We start from the raw sequence: 21,052 nt of genomic DNA on the forward strand, positions 1-21,052 counted from the left end.
TTTGTATAATTGATATAGATACATTTCATTGTTTATTTGAATGAATCTAACCTTGAGATGTAGCAAAGTGTGGATTGAGTCGACCCAAAGGATGATTGGGTCGACCCCGGCACATCAAGAAAACATTTGGCACACTTCTGCAAAAATGGCAAAGATGAACAGTGAGTTGGGTCGACCCAAGAAAAGCATGAGTCGACCCAAGGATCAAGATCCTCAAAACAAGACAGAAAAATGGTTCTCTGGATTTACTGAGAGGGTCGACCCAAGAAGTAGTTGAGTCGACCCAAGCTTGAGTCGACCCAAACCCTGAGAGGGTCGACCCAAAGGCAAGACAGAAAAGAAGACAGAAAAGGTTCTCTGGAAACCCTGTTAGGGTCGACCCAAGAAGAAGTTGAGTCGACCCAAGTGAACTTTGAGTCGACCCAAAGAATGGTTGGGTCGACCCAAGGGAAGGAAGGCTGAATTTCAAGTTTCTGTATTTTCTGAGAGGGTCGACCCAAGGAATGTTTGAGTCGACCCAAGTGAAAGTTGGGTCGACCCAAGGACAGATTGAGCCGACCCAAGCACGGGCAGAAGCATAACGGCTAGTTGTGCAGAAATGCTTTTTGGACTCCCAACGGCTATAAACGGCTAGTTTCTTCAATCCAACGGTTAGAAAGGACTATTTGGAGGTTGGAGAAGTATTTAAGAGGGAGTATTCATCAGAAAAAGTAAGCTTTGGAAAATACATCAAGTGCATTCAAGAGAAAACCCTAGCAAGACAAGCTTCATTCAATTGCTTCATTCCAAGAGCCAAAAGAAAGTGGTTGAGCAGATTCCAAGAGACATTAAGAGCTCCATCCACCCTTGAAGAGTGAAGCATCCTTGACAAAGAAGAGAGAAGTCACATCAAGCAATAACTATTCTCTAAACTCTTCTTTATAGATTATATTGTTATATTTGCTCATCTAGGAGCTTAAATCTTCTTACTTTATTTATTAAACTCCTTGTTGTAAGGTTTGTTGGTAAGCCCGTAAAACCAACATTGTAGGTTGTTGGTAAGCCCGTAAAACCAACGTAGGTTGTTGGTAAGCCCGTAAAACCAACATAGGTTGTTGGTAAATCCGTAAAACCAACGTAGGTTGTTGGTAAGCCCGTAAAACCAACGTAGGTTGTTGGTGAACCCGTAAAACCAATTGTGAAGGTTCGTTGGTGAGCCCGTAAAACCAACATAGGTTTTTGGTGATCCCGAAAAACCAAATTGTAAAGGTTTTGGATTGTGAGCCCGAAAAACAATCCTACTGTAATCTGAGGGATTATAGTAAAATTCCCAAGGGGACGCTTGGGGAGTGGACGTAGGTGCCTTGGGGTGCACCGAACCACTATACATCGTGGTGTTTGTGTTGTGGATTCACTTGTGATTATTCTTGCATTATCTTTCATCTTTGCTATAGTTTAATTCATTGAAGTAATTTAAGAAAGCATTCACCGCACTCAACTAAGGATGTTTATAAAGCACTAAAAAGTTAGAAAAACCCAATTCACCCCCCCCCCCCCCCCCCTCTTGGGTTGTCACCTTGGGCAACAAGTGGTATCAGAGCCAGGTTCTCTAATATTAATTATTGATCTCAAGATCAAGAGCCAAAGATCATGACAACTCAAATAGATAGTTTTCTAGGAGAGGGACAATTAATTGATAGACCTCCACTATTTAATGGTATAAACTACATATATTGGAAAGCACGCATGCACATTTTCATTCAAGCACATGACTACGATTTATGGAGTATCATAGTCAATGGGCTACACACAAACACTAATCATGATAAAGAAAGGGCTCAGCAAAATGCAAAAGCCATGAATATTCTATATTGTGCATTGGATGATAGTGAACTTAATAGCATATCTTTTTGCATAACTGCTAAGGAAATATAGAATATGCTTGAAGTTAAATATGAATGCACTAACATTTTTAGTGAATTTGAAACTAGCTCCGAAGAAGAAGAGCATCAAACTGAAACTGAAAATCTATGCTTTGTAGCACATGAAGATGAGGTATGTACTCGAACACAAAGTGATTTCTCATTCAAAAATCAAGTACATACTGAAGCTCAATCTGATTTTATATTTGATGAACTTCATGATACTTTTTCTGATTTATACTTAGAATACAAGAAGCTTAATTTAAAGAATAAGAAGCTTAGTCTAAAGAATGAAAAGCTAAATCTGAAAATGTCAGAAGAAAGAAATTCTACCGCTGAAATGAAAGACAAATTAAATTTTGAGGATGAACATTTAAGGTTAAATTCAGAAGAATTAATTCAAAAAAATCAGAATTTAATTAAAGAAAATCAAAACTTAAGTAAAAAAGTTAACCAACTGAAATCTTTTATTAACAAATTCACTGTAAGTTCAGAAAAATTAAAAACAATGTTTGAAAGCCAACATGCTAATTTTGATAAATCAAAACTTGACTGGACTTCTTTACTTAACAATAAACCCCTAAATAAAAAGGTAATTAATTCACCAAGCAAACCATCAAATAAGATAACTTGTTTCAAATATGAAAAGAATAGGCATAAAAACTTTACCTATAGTTTCAATACAAGCAAATCAAATGATAAAATTATTACAATTAAACAGATTTGGATTCCAAAAGGAACCATATGCACTAACTCCCAAAGACCCAAGCAAGCTTGGGTACCTAAAATGAAAAACTGAGATTATCTTGCAAATGTGTCAAAGCAGCCCTTGAAACTCATGTGAAACTCTTAATTGGGTGCCATGGCACGTGATTTATAAATAAATTTTATTTCATCATTTGTGAATGTAATTGTCATTTTATGTCTTGATATGCTTAACTTTATAAATTCAGTTAGGCTATTGAATATTTATTAAATGCCTTGTATGTATGATAAATCTTATCTACACGATCTTAGCATGAAATTTTCTAGTGCTTGCATGATGATAAGAAAACAATGAATGAATATGTATAACTTTCTCCTTCAAGTTTTCAAAATCTAAATTTCCTCTCTAGTATAAATGATTGATGCTGATTTCATGCCTTCATGTTAAAACTTCATTGAGCATAATCATTGTATCCATGATTAATATCTTTCTCTAAAATTATCTCAAATTCTACTGATTAATTGTAACATGTCATGCTTAACTTGATCATAAAAATCTTTTAAAGCATGAATATTAATTCTTTTAAACTATCACTCATAAGTCAAAATAAAATCCTATTTGCTCTAAAAGAAGATTGCTCAACTCCCTGAAACATGATTATTAGTGTTGAAAACTAAATCATAATCAAAATTTTTGATAGAAACAACTGTTTAAGATAATTTGATTAAAACTCAACTTGTATATCTTATTGATAATTATCTTAAGCAAATAGAATCTAAGCTAAATTAATTCTGAAAATAAAAAAAAATGATTTGACCTTGATGAATCCTTCTATTGCCTCACATGCTTGTCCTTGAACCATTTTACTTAATGAAGTTATCTCTTTAGTTCAAGTGACTTGTGCTTGCTTATATTTAGGCAATCTCTTGAGTAAAGTGACTCAAATTCAATTATTATCATGTCTCATGTTGAGTCATCTAGTTAAGAAATATGTTGTATGAATGTTTTTGTATCCTAGAGAACCTAATGAATTGCCTTCAAGAAAAGAAAAAGATTTAGCTAATGATACAGGATTTATGAGCAAGAAATTTCAACTTGAAGGACACCTCGATGAAAGATACAATAAACATTCCCTTGCAAAAAAAAAAAGAAGAAGAGAGATTTTCTTCAGCCAAAGGTGTAAAGAATCTAAAAGATATTTGGCTTGAAGAATGCTAAATGCATTGGTAATCTAAACCCTTCTCTTGTGAGTTAGTTGAGCAAAATTAATAGTCTGAAATTATATGGCAGCATGATTAAACATTTAATTGCTAATCTTCTTGATATCATGCTTCATTCTCATGCTAATGATAATTGTTTCATGGTATGATTAAATTGAAGTTCACTTTTGCCTGTATAATGCATAACCATGAAATACACAAGTTTATGCCTCAAGTTTCTAATTCAAAATAACTTGTGATAAGCTATGAATCATTGGGCAAAATAAAAATGCTGTTTGCATGATATATATTTATATGCAGCATATTAGATTAATTCTTTATTCTGCTCTTTCATATAACTACTTGAAAATAACAAAAAGAGAGAGAGATAAAGAAAAAGAAAAGGAACATTGCTCAGAAGAAGTAAAAGCTAAGTAAATACTCCATTCTTAAGTAAAAGCAGCGCAAGCATAATATATTCAGCATATTTGTGAGACTTGTGTGAGCATTCTTTTGGAAGGGATAAAATCCGTAATTAATTATATTTAAATAGGGAGAGTTTGGAGTGAATATCTTGTTGCTGAAGAGAACAGTTTAACATTTCTACATTGCTCATTATAGGGATGGTGCCAATGGGGAGGCTAGTGATAGTATCCGGCACTATTTGACCCAACTATTCGGTGTAGGGCATATTAGGGACGGCACAAGAGGGAGGCTAGTGGTAGTACCTCGTGCCCCTTCCAACTCCACCGGATAGGGAGCAAATAGAATATAGAGCATAGAAAAGTAAAACCGAAAAATAAATGAAGATAATCAAAATGTTCATTGAATGGTTAAAGAAAGAAATTAAAAATTTGGAGAATGAATGATAAATAAATGAAAATATATAAGAAGGTTGTGAAAAATCAAATGAAGTTTCAATCACTTGAAAACACACCTTAAGGATAAAATCAGTGCTAAATTGTATTTAAATAAAGGAAATTTTATTTGAAAAGAATTGATTTTGATCCATGACATGCTTGTTATGTTTTGCATACTTTGAATTATATGTTTTCAATCTTATTAATTTAAGATGAGCTACAACGTAGAAGATGCATATCTCAAATTATAATCTTGAAAGCTTCTTTGAAAATTTTTATGAAATTCAGAATCTGATTTTGTAATGAAGGCTTAAACTTAATTTAAAATATTTCTACTGTCGTATTTTTGTAACTTTCATTATATGCTTCAATGATTGCATCATTTTGGGGAATAACTCAATATGATTTCTAGATGAAAACTACGGTTTAAGAAAAATAGAATTACTTTGGATACCTTGGTTGTTTGCTCCGATACGCATCTGAAACATATCATTTTTTTTATCTTATAAGTGTACTGAAATTGGACTAAATGATGTGTCTTTCGATGATCTTGATTGCAAATAAATATTTTTAAATATATGATTTTATTTTGATATTGAAAAGATTTATTGTGCTTCATATATACATTGCTGAAAAACTTTGATTAAGAAATTGAGTTCTATAAATATATATACTTCAATGATCATCTATAAATATATCGACTTCCATCAAAATATATATGTATATATATATTATTAAAAGAGTGAATGATCTTAAGTCTAGAAATATTTCAGCTCACTCAAATGATTCTTAAAAGAAAGAAAATGTAAATGCTTTTGAAAGAATTTGAGCTTCAAATGAATCATTTTCTGATTAATATTTCAGTACATTTTCTCAAAGATTAAGAGGAAGCATAACTTGTTCTTAAAAGATTAAAAAGAGTGATTGCTATAAATTTTAAATAATTCTGGATCACTCTACATTCTTGATATTATAGAAGAAAAGAAAGTTTGAAAGAAAATGCATCTTTTGAGGGGGAGCTTTAAATACTCAATCTCTTTATTGAAAATTATCTTCAAACTCTAAACTCTCAAATGGGATAATTAATTGAGGAGGAGAAATAAAATTTTAGAGGAAGAGATCATATAGAACTTAATCGTGTAAATTCATATTAATGATTACTCTATGTAAATTTGGCAAAGGACTTTTAGCATGCTTTTAATGTCAAATTGGTTTCAAACTGATATCAATTTAAGCATATTTTGGTATTAGACTTTGTGCTTCATTGAATATCTTTTGAAAGTTGGATTTTCATCTGTACTTAATTGGTAAATCACTTGTTTTGAAAACTAAGTGAAAAGGATTCCATTTGTCTTAGTATTGGAAATTTACTTTGGAATCTACAAATGAGCTCTTATTGGCTTGCACTTTAGTGTTTCAATCCTGAGCCAATTTATTTTAATTGATTTTGATGCTATGATCTTTAAAGGAGTAAAAGAAAGTCTTTAAGAGAGCTTTAAAAGAACTTTCAATGTCCCGAGTTTTATGTATCCTACATTGCATAAATTCATATTTTGGTATCTATGCCCCAATACTTTTATATCATGAAAGAACTTTGAAGTCATTAAGAATTAAGGATTCAACATAATCTTATGTTTTTCGAGTATATAAGTTTTGATCTTTATCTGCTCTTATACTATACTCTGAAAATTAATTAGATTGCTCTCACATTGCTATATACTTAATATATAAAAAAAAAAAAGGTGTTGGATTTTCATTCGTGCCTTCTTTGAATATTATTCTTGATACTCCTTAAAATAACTTGAAAAAGATTCCATCTACACTTGATTTGAAAACTATCTTTGAAATCTACATTTAGAGATCACTTCTGGCTTACATCCTTAATATCTCATTCCTAAAGCCAAACACATAGAAATAAGATATCATTTTATCAGGGATCGTGTGCAAAATGGAAACATATATATTGAGCATATATGGACTGAAAAACAATTAGCCGACATATTCACAAAACCCTTGAGTGAAGATAGATTCTGCATGCTAAGGAGGGAATTAGGCATATGTGATCCTTTTTATTGAAGAGATATAAAAGGGAGCAAGCAGTCTCATGATACATTCCTCCCATTTCTAAAAACCTATGAAACATGAGTCAAACTTGTAATCTATAGATTCCTTACTCATGTATCATTGTCCCAGAAAGAATTTGTAAGGATTGGAAGCAAGAAAAATTTTTAGAAGCGAAAAGAAAGAGAAAGGAAAAATTTCTGAACTTGGGTCGACCCAACCCAGAATAGGGTCGACCCAACGTTGAGTCGACCCAACGTCGGGACCCCACTGTTAAAAGGGGGACCCGTGAGCTATCTAGGGCACTGTTTACCCTTTGTCCTCTTCCGAAAATCCTATTCCCCACTCTCAAATCTTCTCCAATCATCTCCAAACAGTAGATTACTTCAAGATCTTGGAGAAATGGAACCCAAGAGAGCCGTAGCCAAGCGATCCGGAAGAGTCTCACGATCTTGTTTAGAGCCTAGGATATGTATCTAGTTCTCATATGTATTTTGTGTTTATCATGTATCTTAAACTTTGATTAAGGAACATTGTATTTGCTTTTGTTTTTGGCATGAATGTACTAAAATGTTTCTATTTTGATCAATGAAGTTTGAATGTTTGTTATTTATTGTGTCTTTTCCCATGCACCTATTTGATGATAACAAAAAGGGGGAGAAGTAAAGAAAGAGTAATAGGGGAGAAGTAAAGATAAAGTAAATAGAGTAACAAAAAGAGTAACAAAAAGGAGAAAAAGTAAAGAAAGAGAAATAAGAGAAGAAGTAAAGAAAGAAAGAGAAATAATTTGTAAAACAACTTGAAAATCATATAGGAAAGCATATGCATCCAAGGGGGAGCAATTTGCAACAATGAAAATGATCAAGTCAAAAATTTCTATCAAATTTCAGAATTTGGCACATAGAATTTCAGAATTTGGCACGCACCTTTCACACCTCGATACATAACCTGAAACTCATGTTTTATCTCAAATTTTTGGAGTTTCATCTTTAATGAATTATAAATGAAAGGGGGAGCAATTCAAAAAGTCAAATTGGCAACATTTGAATGATATAGGGGGAGACTTCACTCTTATATATGAAAAGCTGAAATTCAGCAAGTTAAGCCCTTTCAAAAACTGATTTTAAAATAAGTATCAATAGGCTCATACTCTTTATTTTGTAATCATCAAAAAGGGGGAGATTGAGAATGATAGTGTTATTTTGATGATTAACAAGCATTTAACAAGAGTATGTTATAAGTTAAAACGATACTTCATTTATAAGTCTGTTACTCTCAGTATATTTGTATAAATTGATATAGATACATTTCATTGTTTATTTGAATGAATCTAACCTTGAGATGCAGCAAAGTATGGATTGAGTCGACCCAAAGGATGATTGGGTCGACCCCGGCACATCAAGAAAACATTTGGCACACTTCTGCAAAAATGGCAAAGATGAACAGTGAGTTGGGTCGACCCAAGGAAAGCATGAGTCGACCCAAGGATCAAGATCCTCAAAACAAGACAGAAAAATGATTCTCTGGATTTACTGAGAGGGTCGACCCAAGAAGTAGTTGAGTCGACCCAAGCTTGAGTCGACCCAAACCCTGAGAGGGTCGACCCAAAGGCAAGACAGAAAAGAAGACAGAAAAGGTTCTCTGGAAACCCTGTTAGGGTCGACCCAAGAAGAAGTTGAGTCGACCCAAGTGAACTTTGAGTCAACCCAAAGAATGGTTGGGTCGACCCAAGGGAAGGAAGGCTGAATTTCAAGTTTCTGTGTTTTCTGAGAGGGTCGACCCAAGGAATGTTTGAGTCGACCCAAGTGAAAGTTGGGTCGACCCAAGGACAGGTTGAGCCGACCCAAGCACGGGCAGAAGCATAACGGCTAGTTGTGCAGAAGTGCTTTTTGGACTCCCAACGGCTATAAACGGCTAGTTTCTTCAATCCAACGGTTAGAAAGGACTATTTGGAGGTTGGAGAAGTATTTAAGAGGGAGTATTCATCAGAGGAAGTAAGCTTTGGAAAATACATCAAGTGCATTCAAGAGAAAACCCTAGCAAGGCAAGCTTCATTCAATTGCTTCATTCCAAGAGCCAAAAGAAAGTAGTTGAGCAGATTCTAAGAGACATTAAGAGCTCCATCCACCCTTGAAGAGTGAAGCATCCTTGACAAAGAAGAGAGAAGTCACATCAAGCGATAACTATTCTCTAAACTCTTCTTTGTAGATTATATTGTTATATTTGCTCATCTAGGAGCTTAAATCTTCTTACTTTGTTTATTAAACTCCTTGTTGTAAGGTTTGTTGGTAAGCCCGTAAAACCAACATTGTAGGTTGTTGGTAAGCCCGTAAAACCAACGTAGGTTGTTGGTAAGCCCGTAAAACCAACGTAGGTTGTTGGTAAGCCCGTAAAACCAACATAGGTTGTTGGTAAACCCGTAAAACCAACGTAGGTTGTTGGTAAGCCCGTAAAACCAACGTAGGTTGTTGGTGAACCCGTAAAACCAATTGTGAAGGTTCGTTGGTGAGCCCGTAAAACCAACATAGGTTTTTGGTGATCCCGGAAAACCAAATTATAAAGGTTTTGAATTGTGAGCCCAAAAAACAATCCTACTGTAATCTGAGGGATTATAGTAAAATTTCTAAGGAGACGCTTGGGGAGTGGACGTAGGTGCCTTGGGGTGCACCGAACCACTATACATCGTGGTGTTTGTGTTGTGGATTCACTTGTGATTATTCTTGCATTATCTTTCATCTTTGCTATTGTTTAATTCATTGAAGTAATTTAAGAAAGCATTCACCGCACTCAACTAAGGATGTTTATAAAGCACTAAAAAGTTAGAAAAACCCAATTCACCCCCCCTCTTGGGTTGTCACCTTGGGCAACAGTCACCTCTATTTTATATATCATGGGTAGTAGGAAGATAGGTACCACTATTTACTGTGGATACAAGCTTACTATTGTATACCTCATAGGCTACTATTGCCATGCATAGTAGATAGTATAACCATTTCTCTCATGCATAGGTAGTGGCAACTACTAGCCAACCACCATCCTTGGACTCTGCTCCACTAAATTCTTGTCGTAGGTCGATAACACTCACCTCCTTGATTTATAGTCACTCAGCTTGAACCCATTGAAATTTTGACCTATTGATCGAGTGCTTCATCCTACTGATTGATTCTCACTAAGCATCTTGGTACTTGAAGGTTTACATCCTTTTAACTTATTTGGCCTACCTAAGATGTCCTTTTTGGAGACTTGCTATTACTCGGTCTATATTGGACATTGTTGAGACTTGTTATTGATTGGTATTCAAATCACAGACATTGATCTAGTTGTGATGTAAACATATATAATATAGTTATAACCTTTTGTTAGGTTGAGCATACTGAGTAATGAGTTATAGAAGGGACTGATAAGGTGCAAGGAAAATCTCCTTCAGTGCGAATGTCCCATTTGTCTGTCGAACCCCCAAATTTTAGTCACCAACCACTTTTAACTTCTTGATCTTCATTTCTTTAGCGGTAGACAACTCTATCGCTAAGGCCTCATATTTTGAACTGTTATTAGAGCATGGAAACTAAAATTTAAACGATAAAGATGTTGACTCTCCTTTTGGTGATTTCAAAACTATTCCTACACCACCTTCTTCCACTACAGCAAATGAAAGTTTTGCCGACTGACTTTTCCCGACGCTAGGGGAAAGCGTCGGTAAAGGTTGGCTCAGCGCCAACCTTTTCCGACGCTTTGGGTTAGCGTTGGAAAAGCGAAACAAACAACGACGCTCTAAAGCGTCGTTATAAGTTTGAGAAACAACGACGCTTATAAGCGTCGTTAGAAAACTTAAAACCCACCCCCTCGCTCGATCGGCCCCCTCTCCTCATTTCGTATCTGCGAGCCCTAGATCGGCCCCCTCTCCTCATTTCCTATCTGCGAGCGCGCCGACTTCCCCGCTGCCGTCGACCTCTCCTTCTGAGGTAAGCCACCTCCTTCTCCTCCTCCTCCTCCTCCTCCACCTCAAACTAATCTCACCTCCACCCCTAGCCCCGATCGGCGATCGAAGACTCCGCTACTCCGCCGCCGTCGACCTTGCCGTCGTCTGAGGTAAGCCTCCTACTCCTCCTTCTCTTCCTTCTCCTCCTCCTCCTCCTCTTTGTTTTCTTCTTGTCTTTAACTCTCTTCCGGCCCCGTCTCCTCATCCTCTGCCGGTCGATGCCCTAGCTGTGCGCCGACAGCTCATCTCCATCCCGAGCGAGCCCTAGCTACTCCGTCGTCGTCGACATCGCCGTCGTCTGAGGTAAGTGATCCTCATACTCTCCGTCTTGATCCTCATACATATTTTCCTGTTATTGGGGTTAGGCAAAACAATGAACAATGGAAGAGAGAGCGCTGAGCAGTAGATGAGAAAGCAAAGGGATTTTGGATGGTAGACTAGTAGTATTTCTAGACCAGAGCACTTTCTATGGCTATCCGTGGCTCCTATATGTCATGGGTCATTCTTTTGATGGGGATTTTAACCTGTTATGCTCTTGAAGGGCTACTTTATGTTATTTGCATTTAAGTTTCATCTTGTTTTATGATTGCTATTCTATAAATGATGGTCGCCTCTTTAAATAATGAATTTGATTCTCTAATTTGTGATATTAAGAGTTGGTGGGTAGTCGTCGTTTCTTTAAGGTTACAAATATTAAAATGACTTGTTAAAATATTTGTCCATGCCAAAAGTTGGATAAATAAGTTGGTGGGTAGTTTTTTAATAGAATGGACAAAAGTTGGATAAATAAGTCGAGATCCAGTGCCGAATATTTGAATGGAGTTCAGAATTTCGTTAAATTTACTTTGGAGAAATCTGAAATGAATGGGAATATTTTTTGTCCATGTCAAAAATGTGTAAATTGTTATGCTATCGCTCCACAAATTGTTGAAGAACATTTGGTATGGAATGGTTTTCTGAAGGGTTATACAGAATGGATATTTTATGGAGAGTCTAAATTGTCGTCTTCATCTAACCAACCCTTAGTTATAGAACACACTGCTAGTATTGGATCTAGTAACACAGACAGAAATCCTGTTGTAGAAGATGATATGAGGGGCTTACTCAGAGATGCTCTTGAACATAATATTAGAAATTTAACAGATTTTAGTGGAGAGCAAGAAGGAGCTCCAATAGGTGATGAGCATACCGATACTGAATCTATACATGTTGAGAAACCTATAGACTCTGAAGATAACACAACTCGGTATCATAACTTGCTGAAAGATTGTGATAAAGAACTATATCCGGGTTGTAAGAATTTTACGAAGATTTCTTTTATGGTGCATTTATTCCATTTGAAATATTTGAATGGATGGTCTGGAAAGTCTTTTACTAGGCTTCTTCAATTATTAAAAGATGCATTTCCAGAAGGTGTTATTTTGCCGTCAACTTCTTATGAAGCCAAAAAATTAGTAAAAGACTTGAATCTTGGATATGAGAAGATACATAGTTGTCCAAATGACTGTATTTTGTATCGTGGTGATAATATTAATGAAGATTCGTGCCGAACATGTGGGTCTTCACGATGGAAAAAACAAAATGAAGACGAGCATGATTTGTCGAATGAAATGGATGCTGCACAGTCTAAAAAGATTTCGGCTAAAGTTTTGAGATATTTTCCTCTCATACCTAGATTGAAAAGGATGTATGCATCATCAAAGACAGCTTCCTTAATGAGATGGCATGATGAAGGACGTACAAGGGATGGAATGTTAAGACATCCAGCGGATAGTTTAGCATGGAAAGCATTTGATGATAGGCATTACGAATTTGCTTCTGATGTTCGCAGTGTAAGGCTGGGTTTGGCAACTGATGGATTTAATCCATTTTGAACGATGAGTTCTACATACAGCACTTGGCCAGTTGTTTTGGTTTCATATAATTTGCCACCATGGATGTGTATGAAACAGTCTTCACTCATTCTGTCAATGGTTATTCCCGGTGATAAGAGCCCAGGTAATGATATAGATATTTTTCTGCAGCCTTTAATAGATGAATTGAAAAAGTTATGGCAGGGTGTTGATGCATTTGATGCTTTCACTGGCCGAACATTCAAATTGCGTGCAGCTCTTATCTGGACAATCAATGATTTTCCTGCATATGCTAATGTATCCGGTTGGAGCACTAAGGGGCGTATTGCATGCCCTTCTTGTGGAGATTCAACTCATTCATATTGGTTAAAATATGGAGGAAAATTCTATTATATGGGTCATCGAAGATGGTTAGAAGCAAATCATCCATTTCGACATCAGAATTATCAGTTTGATGGCACCATAGAGTTGCGATCTGCACCTATTCCACCAACTGGAACTGAAGTTCTTAAACAAACTCATGGAATTAACTATATACCTGGTAAGGCATCCAACAGTTCAAAGAAACGGGGAAGGGGGGATGTTGGCAGCTCAGTGACACAGGTTTTTGAGGACGCTGACAACTTCGAGAATGATGACAGTATTTATGAACAGGAAAATGACGATGGCACAAACTCGGTATCTACACAGAAGCAGTTATGGAAAAAAAGGAGCATTTTCTTTGAATTACCTTATTGGGAGTATAATCTTCTTCGACATAATCTTGATGTCATGCATATAGAAAAGAATGTTTGTGATAATTTGATTGGAACAATGTTAAATCTTGAAGGAAAGACTAAAGACAACTTGAAAGCGCGTCTTGATTTGAAAGACATGGGCATAAGACAAGAGCTTCATCCGAAAGAACAACCCAATGATAAATATTTTATACCTCCTGCATGTTATACAATGTCTACTCCAGAGAAAGATCTTTTTCTAACGGTTTTGAAAAATATGAAAGTTCCAGATGGGTATGCATCGAATATTTCAAGATGCGTTAATCTTAAAGAGCGAAAACTTACGAATCTTAAAAGTCACGATGGCCATATTTTGATGCAAGATATCTTCCCATTGGCTTTAAGATCATCAACACAGAAACAAGTTCTTGCAATTGTGACTCAGTTATCATCCTTCTTTAAGGCATTATGTTCCAAAGTTCTAGATCCCAAGGAGCTTGATCAATTGGAGTCTAATGTTGCACTAACACTGTGCCATATGGAGAAGATCTTTCCTCCTGGGTTTTTTACTATTATGGTTCATCTGCTCATTCACTTAGCGGCGGAAGCTAAACTTGGTGGACCGGTTCACTACCGATGGATGTATCCTATTGAGAGGTGATATTCTAAACTCTAATGTCCATATTTATTATTAATATGAATATATATCCTATTATCTTCCTCGATGTTGATGTTGAGCATTAAAATTTACTGTTGAAGGTATCTTGTGCGCTTAAAGGAATATGTACGCAATCGAGCCTATCCCGAGGGATCGATTGCGGAGGGATATATTGCTGATGAGTGTTTGACATTCTGCTCGAGATACCTTGAAGGAGTTGAAATTGCTTTTAATCGACCACAAAGGAATTACGATATTATACATAATGCAGAGGAGTACAAGTTCTCATCTGGTGGAAGATTTGTGGGGAAAGCTGAAAGTACTGTAGTTCATCATAAATTATTGGCACAGGCACATCGTTATGTCTTACTTCACAGTGACTTAATATCCGAGTATCGCAGGTTAGTATGGTTATAAGAAATCACAATTTACTGTCATATCAGATATAATATTCAAAACAAATAATTTTTTTCTCATGCAGAGATTTTTTAGTGGCTCAGCGAAGCGCCAACAATAACATTCATCCTACTCCAAGGATTGAGCAAAGATGGTTGGTTGAGTTATTTCCTGAATGGTTATTAAAACAGGTTAGACGTTGAATCCTATTAGGTCTTTTATTATATTCTACGATCGAAACTTTGTAAAATTAATTATTATCTGACTTAAATTTTTTTAGGTACCGACCATGATGGAGAGACATTGTTCCAATGAATTAATAGTCCTTCCTCGAGGTCCGAACAATATTGTCAACAGATATGATGGGTTCATTATAAATGGTTTTAAATTTCATACAAAAAAATGTGAAAAATTTAGAAAAACACAAAATAGTGGAGTTATGGTTGAGGCGGACGGAAAAATTTATTATGGTGCCCTAACAGATGTTTATGAGTTGGATTATTACGGAAACTTTAAGGTAGTATTATTTCGATGTGATTGGGTGGATATAAACTCATCTAGAGGTTTGAGGCAAGATATAAATGGCTTCACACTAGTAAATTTTTCAAGGTTGATACATACTGGTGTGCTATTGAAAGATGACCCATTTGTTTTTCATCTCAAGCTCAACAAGTGTTCTTCGTGCAAGACTCTAAAGATAAAGATTGGTCTGTTGTTATTAAGACTAAACCTAGGGACTTGTATGATATGGGAAAAGGGTTAGCAGAGGAGGATGATGAGACTTATACTCAGTGTATGCCTTTTAATGTTCCGCCAATTGATGAACTGAATTCTACTAGTTTGGTTAGGATGGATGTTGAATGAGAGCTGGCTAGTTTCTTAATAGTAAGTAAAACATTAGTTTTATGCATTAAATTATTTTGCAATTTATAAATTATTTCTATACTTTTAATATTTAACTAATATTGATTCTTTTTTGTGCATACTAGATTACAATATGCCGCGAGGAAAACGTTTCAGAGATATTGAGTTTCAGCACACATCCGTGGGATCTACTTCTGATCGTTCCCAGCAGCCCAATGAGCCCCATACTCAGTCCGGGTCCCAGTCGGAGCACGCTCCACCTGCAGATCGTCCAGACACGGATGACGTGGACGTCCTGGGTAATTTGATTTACAATCCTTTGCCTTTAAATCATTTGCCTTTAAAAAAGTACATTACATATGGCATATTTGATGATTTTGGATATTGGAAGTATTTTGACTTTTTTGGATGTATTCACATTAGACGTGTATGATTCATCCTTACATATGGCATATTTTTTAGAGAAGTCTTAAAACTTTTCTTTCCGTTTTTCCTTCCCCTAATCACCTGAAATGGGCAATAAACATTTAGCAATTTAATTCTGTCATTTTAGGAGGTTGTTTTTATATAAGATTGAAGCTATGACTAAAAATTTGTTGACTGATGATCCACTGTAATATCTAGGTGAAAATTTTTTGACCCTCTCTCCCACTATGAAGAATTCTGTTACTATGTAGGTGATCATAATCATTCCTGGTATAAAATTGACCCAACTTTCTTCCACACAATGAGATGACATCTACAGTGGATCTTTTCAGAATCAGAATGAGAAAACCTGGGACAAATTAATTCTTTATCAAACTAGAAGGTTTGATTTCAAATTGTTATGAAAATCGTTAGCCCATACTGATGTTTTTCTTGGTGTATAGGTAGCTCACATACTAATCAAAAGTATAGAATAAATAATGGGATATATATATATATATATATATATATATTACAGTATATTAAGGTATAAAACTTCATCCAGAGTTGTTATTGTGGAAATAACCAACATGTGGTACAAGAAAAGAGATGTGCCTACGGCAACTTTTCTGCTTTTGCTTTACCAACTTTTTCCCTATCCTGTTTTGCCTTCAATTATTTGGACTTTCTGCTATTCTAGTCTCATCCGTGCGTAATGAATGCACTTTTGGATCTTTCGCTGCAACTAAAGATGGCATATCTCAGTCCTTTCCTCTGATTTTTTAGCTCGCTCGTATTGGTTCTTTGGCCACCAAGACACTGAAATATCAGCAGAAAAAAAAAAAGGTAGATCGACGCCAATCTTCTAGGTTTTGTAGCATTCAAATGGTTGCGCTTGTTAATTAGTAAACTGTAACCACTTTAAGAATCAGGAAACAGGATGCACCATCTCATTTAAGAGCAGGGAATAAGAAAACACACGCAGAAGATAGCATCAGCAAACTTGTTATTGGCATAAAGAAAGAAGATGGATAGGTAGATTGCAGAGACTACAGCAATGGTGAACTAAAGAGCAAACCTGCCACTGATTATGAACTAAAGAGAATTGGGATGTGGTTTGCTGGCACTGATTATATTTTCAAGAAAAGTAAGTTTAAGCTCAAAGGAATATGTTCATATTTTTATTCTGGCTTGTTGATTTTTTGAATGCTATAATTATAAGTCAAGGATGTTTCATTCGCTCTGATCAATTGCTCCTTGACTTATGAGTTCATTCCAGTTCTAACTATTTTGCTTTAAATCATTTGCTTTTAATGGCTAGATGTTCATTCCAGTTCTAACTATTTTAAATCATTTGCCTTTAATGGACTTCTTATTTTATAGATGGACTGGGGAGAGTGAGGAGAACACGAGGGCCCACTCGAGCACGGGACGTATGGAGCCTACCTGAGGATGAGAAGATTGTCGTCCATTGCAACGAACTAGGGCAACCCATCAAGAATGCTGCAAGCATTTTATCCACTTTTTTAGGATCAGTTGCGCGGAAGGGACAATTGTGTCCGCTCAACTATACGAAATGGAATGAAATGCTTTCTTCGTATAAGATTGAGCTTCTTAGAATTGTTGAGGTAAAGAATTGAAGTTGCTTTACTATTTTCAAATTATTTTTTTGATTTAACATTGATATAACATTTTTGACTTTGATGTAGACCAAAGTTTGTCCCTTCCTGCAAATAGCCATGATTGGGTGCTGAAGTCCTGTCAACCGCAAATGGAAAGAATATAAGGCAAAGCTAAAGGCGGATTGGGAAGCACGAAGGCATGACTGGAAGAGGAGGTGGCCCGTGTTTGTCCTCCAGATGTAATCTCTCATCAGTGGAGGGAGCTTGTCACTACTGGTTTTCCGAGAGAAGCTCAGGTTGTGTATATTTTTTCAATACCTTAGATTGTATTTAATATTATTATAGATTAGAAATTTATACATTATATACAATTACATTGTTTATTGTTTTTCGGGGAAGACCATATTCCAATATTGGTAGAGGCTGCTCGAGCATCGCAGACTGTTCCTCACACTTCAGGCTCCATGAGTTATGCGAGGCGTAGAGCTGAATTCGTAAGTTTTTTTGAAACTCTTTAAATTTATCTTAAATTATTCTATCATATAGCATGTATACTCGTGAAATATACTTTTTGTTGTAGGTGGATGATAATGGGAGGGAGCCTGGTAGGGTGGTAGTTTTATAGGATGACTCACACCCACCGAGATGGAAGCTTTGTCCGGGAGGAGTCAAGAGATTTAGTTGTATGTATTCATCTTTGACTTGTGCTGTATTTTTTTTTGGTTCTATTATTCGCATACATTAATTTGATTTTTTTTTTTTAGAGATATAGGATAGGGCAACAAATCTTATTTCAGAGCGCGTCGGGGGGTCATCATCATCCGACGCAAACAATCATATTGAAGCTCAAGTGCTTACTGAATTGATGGGCCAGAGCGTTATGGTCGAGTGCGGGGTTACGGCGTTGGAGTTACCCCACTCAGTTGTCTTCAGTGGGCACATATATAAGAAATGCCAGAGAAGGTAGTAAACACTGCAGAAGTTCGTCATCTTCAAGCAACTATTGAAGAGCTGAAGCAAAACTAAGCAAATTTGCAGTCTCAGCTTACGAATATTACATCCATGTTACAACGATTTCTACCTTCTCAGGTAATTAACTTTATTATATTTCAATACTTTACATATTATCAATTATGATATGAGTTAATGTATCACATTATTCCTTACTTTTATGTTTTCTCTTTTTTTTTTTTGTAGATTCCTGATTCTTCAAACGCTTGTAGACATGATGATGATGGAGCTGAATCCCGTCCCTGATGCATTCTAGATTTTCTTTTATGAGTTTGATATGTATATGTTTCTGTTTTTTCAGAGTACATTGTAATTTGCTTTTTCAGAGTACATTGTAATTTGTATGGCAGCTTTTCTGATACATGAGTTAAAAACATGGAGTTTTAATCAGATATATCAATATTCATATTTTGAATGATCTGAGCATTTGTGTCAATGTATCAATGTAATACAGGTTCATATTGTTATAATATATGTTTTGTAATTTGTATTTTATAATACTGATTATTGTTTTATTTTTTTTAAATCAGGAATTCCCTGGAACTGGAGGGATGTTGCCTACTAGTACTGGTAATTAAGCTCCTCTAACCTCTCTATCACGCCCTTCTGCGTCCCCTTTTGACAGGATGGCCTCTCATCATATCCAAAATGAGTTAGCTATTTGCTGAGGCTTTATGTAGTTTTGGATCACCAAAAAGGGTGGCCTTCCGTGAACTGGTTAGTTTCTTGATTCTATTGTGATGTGTTGGTGTGTTGATTTAGATATCCTTTTGAGTTCTTCTTGGTTAGTTTTCTTGATTCTGTCGTGATGTGTTAGTGTGTTGATTAGATATCCTCTTGACTTCTTCTTCAATCTCTCCTTCCACATGGTGAGCTTGTTACTAATTGAGACCCCTAATTTAGTTTGGATGCAGAGGGTCTACAACTCTAGATCTAAAAAGGTGGTCTTTAGTGTCCAATTTTGTTTACGCTGTGTAGTTATTCGTTTATTAAATCCTCTCTTGTGTTTGGTAGGGCTGATGAGATGCAACAAGAGCTGTAGGCTAAGATGGACTAATTACCTGAGGCCAGGGATCAAGCGAGGCAACTTCACAGAACAAGAGGAGAAGCTCATAATCCATCTCCAAGCTCTTCTTGGCAATAGGTAAAATATCAGCAAACATGCCTTAGATCCCGAAAAAAAAAACTTTAGAATATATGAGCTTTCTTTGCACAATTTGAGTCAACTTATAAATTAATATATGTTCTTATCATATAATATGAAGTACTTTGGTCCTAGGCTCACTGTGGTTTATGCCTATATTGGTGTGTTAGATGGGCAGCCATAGCTTCTTATCTCCCAGAGAGAACTGATAATGACATCAAGAACTATTGGAACACCCATCTGAAGAAGAAACTAAAGAAGCTCCAAGCTGGTGATGGCAGCTCAATGAGTGGTGGGCTTTCTTGTGATCAATCTGTCCCAAAGGCCAGTGGGAGAGGAGGCTCCAAACTGACATCCATATGGCAAAGCAAGCTTTAAGAGAGGCACTGTCTGCTAGACAAGCCCAATTGCCTAGCAGAATTGAAGCCCTCCAATGGCAGCTACTCTTTTACAAAACTAAGCCAACCGGCAACATCGTCATCGATGACACCCTATGCATCAAATACTGAGAACATATCACGACTGCTCGAAGGGTGGATGAAGAATCCACCCAAGTCGAGAGCAGCTCAGACCAATTCGGAGTCTACGCAACATTCGATCAACAATATGGTTGGGACTTACTCATCCTCCAGCGAGGAATCAGCCAGTGCAGCCAACCATGATCTCACTGCAGCGCCAACTATGCTTGAATCATTGCTCAATGTGGACTCGTCGACACCAGAGATGTCTGAAACAAGCTTCTTCCAAGGTGAAAGCAGTACAATCTCAGATTCACACATGCCACTCTCCTCGCTTGAGACCTGGCTCTTGGATGAATTTTTTGGTTCAGTGAAGGTAGAACTAATTGACATGCCATTAGGTGATACTACCGAGCTGATCTAAACCAAGTGCTGTTGGAGTGGGTTTTTGGTTCATTTTTCGTGTAGGCCTTGGACTGATTCCGATTAGAAAGAGCTCTCAATGCCAATGAAGAAGTGTGAATTCTAAATATCCACATGGACATGCAGTGTTATATAAGTCAACTCGCGGGAGTTCGAGAATAATTTCTATCTGTGAGGTCTTCTGTGAAGTCTTTGAAACTATCTTTTGTAAGGGGCTTTGTATCTTGGGTGATGTCAGATAGATTAAACTATAGGACTTTTTTAGTCTTGTTCACTTCTGAATTGTAATCAAGCGGTGTGTAGAAAGGAAGGATTGTCATGTCCAGAAAATGTGGTTAATTATTACTTCTCTATACTCTGTTAGTTTTCTAATTTGGCAGTATAATGAATGTGTTTTAAGAACGTTGCTCACCAAAAGAAACAAACAAAGAAAAACAGTGTTTTGGGGATGAATTCTGATGGATATCTCCTATGGATCATATCATCTTGCTCTCTGTACACGGAATAAAGAGGTCCATGAGTAAAGAGGTCCCTGATGCTTGTGCCGACGCAAAAAAGCGTCGGGGAAATGCTCGGGGAAAATCAGGAATTGCCGACGCAAAAAAGCGTCGGTAAAAAAGGTCGTGGCACCACCAGCAATTGAGCAATTTCCGACGCTTAAAAGCGTCGTGGAAAGGTTAATGCCGACGATGCTATACAAGCGTCGGTAAATCAGGAATTGCCGACGCAAAAAAGCGTCGGGGAAACCGCTCTGTCGGTTTATCGTCGACGCTATGTAGGCGTCGGTAAAGCCATG

At 36.4% G+C, this 21,052-nt stretch overlaps 1 protein-coding gene, 1 long non-coding RNA gene and 1 pseudogene across 2 annotated transcripts; all 3 read left to right on the plus strand.

Annotated features, from left to right (window-relative positions):
- Window positions 1–10,637: 10,637 nt before the first annotated feature.
- LOC120108089 lies at window positions 10,638–11,049 on the plus strand. Its single transcript, XR_005509593.1, has 3 exons — window positions 10,638–10,689; window positions 10,757–10,816; window positions 10,934–11,049. It is a non-coding gene; the product is annotated as an uncharacterized LOC120108089 (long non-coding RNA).
- A 1,903-nt stretch (window positions 11,050–12,952) lies between these two features.
- On the plus strand, window positions 12,953–14,555 carry LOC120108086. The gene is made up of 4 exons (XM_039121629.1): window positions 12,953–13,237; window positions 13,739–13,836; window positions 14,035–14,334; window positions 14,415–14,555. The coding sequence occupies exons 1-4, from the start codon at window positions 12,953–12,955 to the stop codon at window positions 14,530–14,532; spliced, it is 801 nt and encodes a 266-aa protein (XP_038977557.1). The 3' UTR covers window positions 14,533–14,555.
- Window positions 14,556–18,473: 3,918 nt separating this feature from the next.
- On the plus strand, window positions 18,474–20,607 carry LOC113463338 (annotated as a pseudogene).
- The last annotated feature ends 445 nt before the right edge of the window (window positions 20,608–21,052 follow it).

Source organism: Phoenix dactylifera, unplaced genomic scaffold (assembly GCF_009389715.1).
Source record: "Phoenix dactylifera cultivar Barhee BC4 unplaced genomic scaffold, palm_55x_up_171113_PBpolish2nd_filt_p 001166F, whole genome shotgun sequence".
NCBI classification, from domain to species: domain Eukaryota; kingdom Viridiplantae; phylum Streptophyta; class Magnoliopsida; order Arecales; family Arecaceae; genus Phoenix; species Phoenix dactylifera.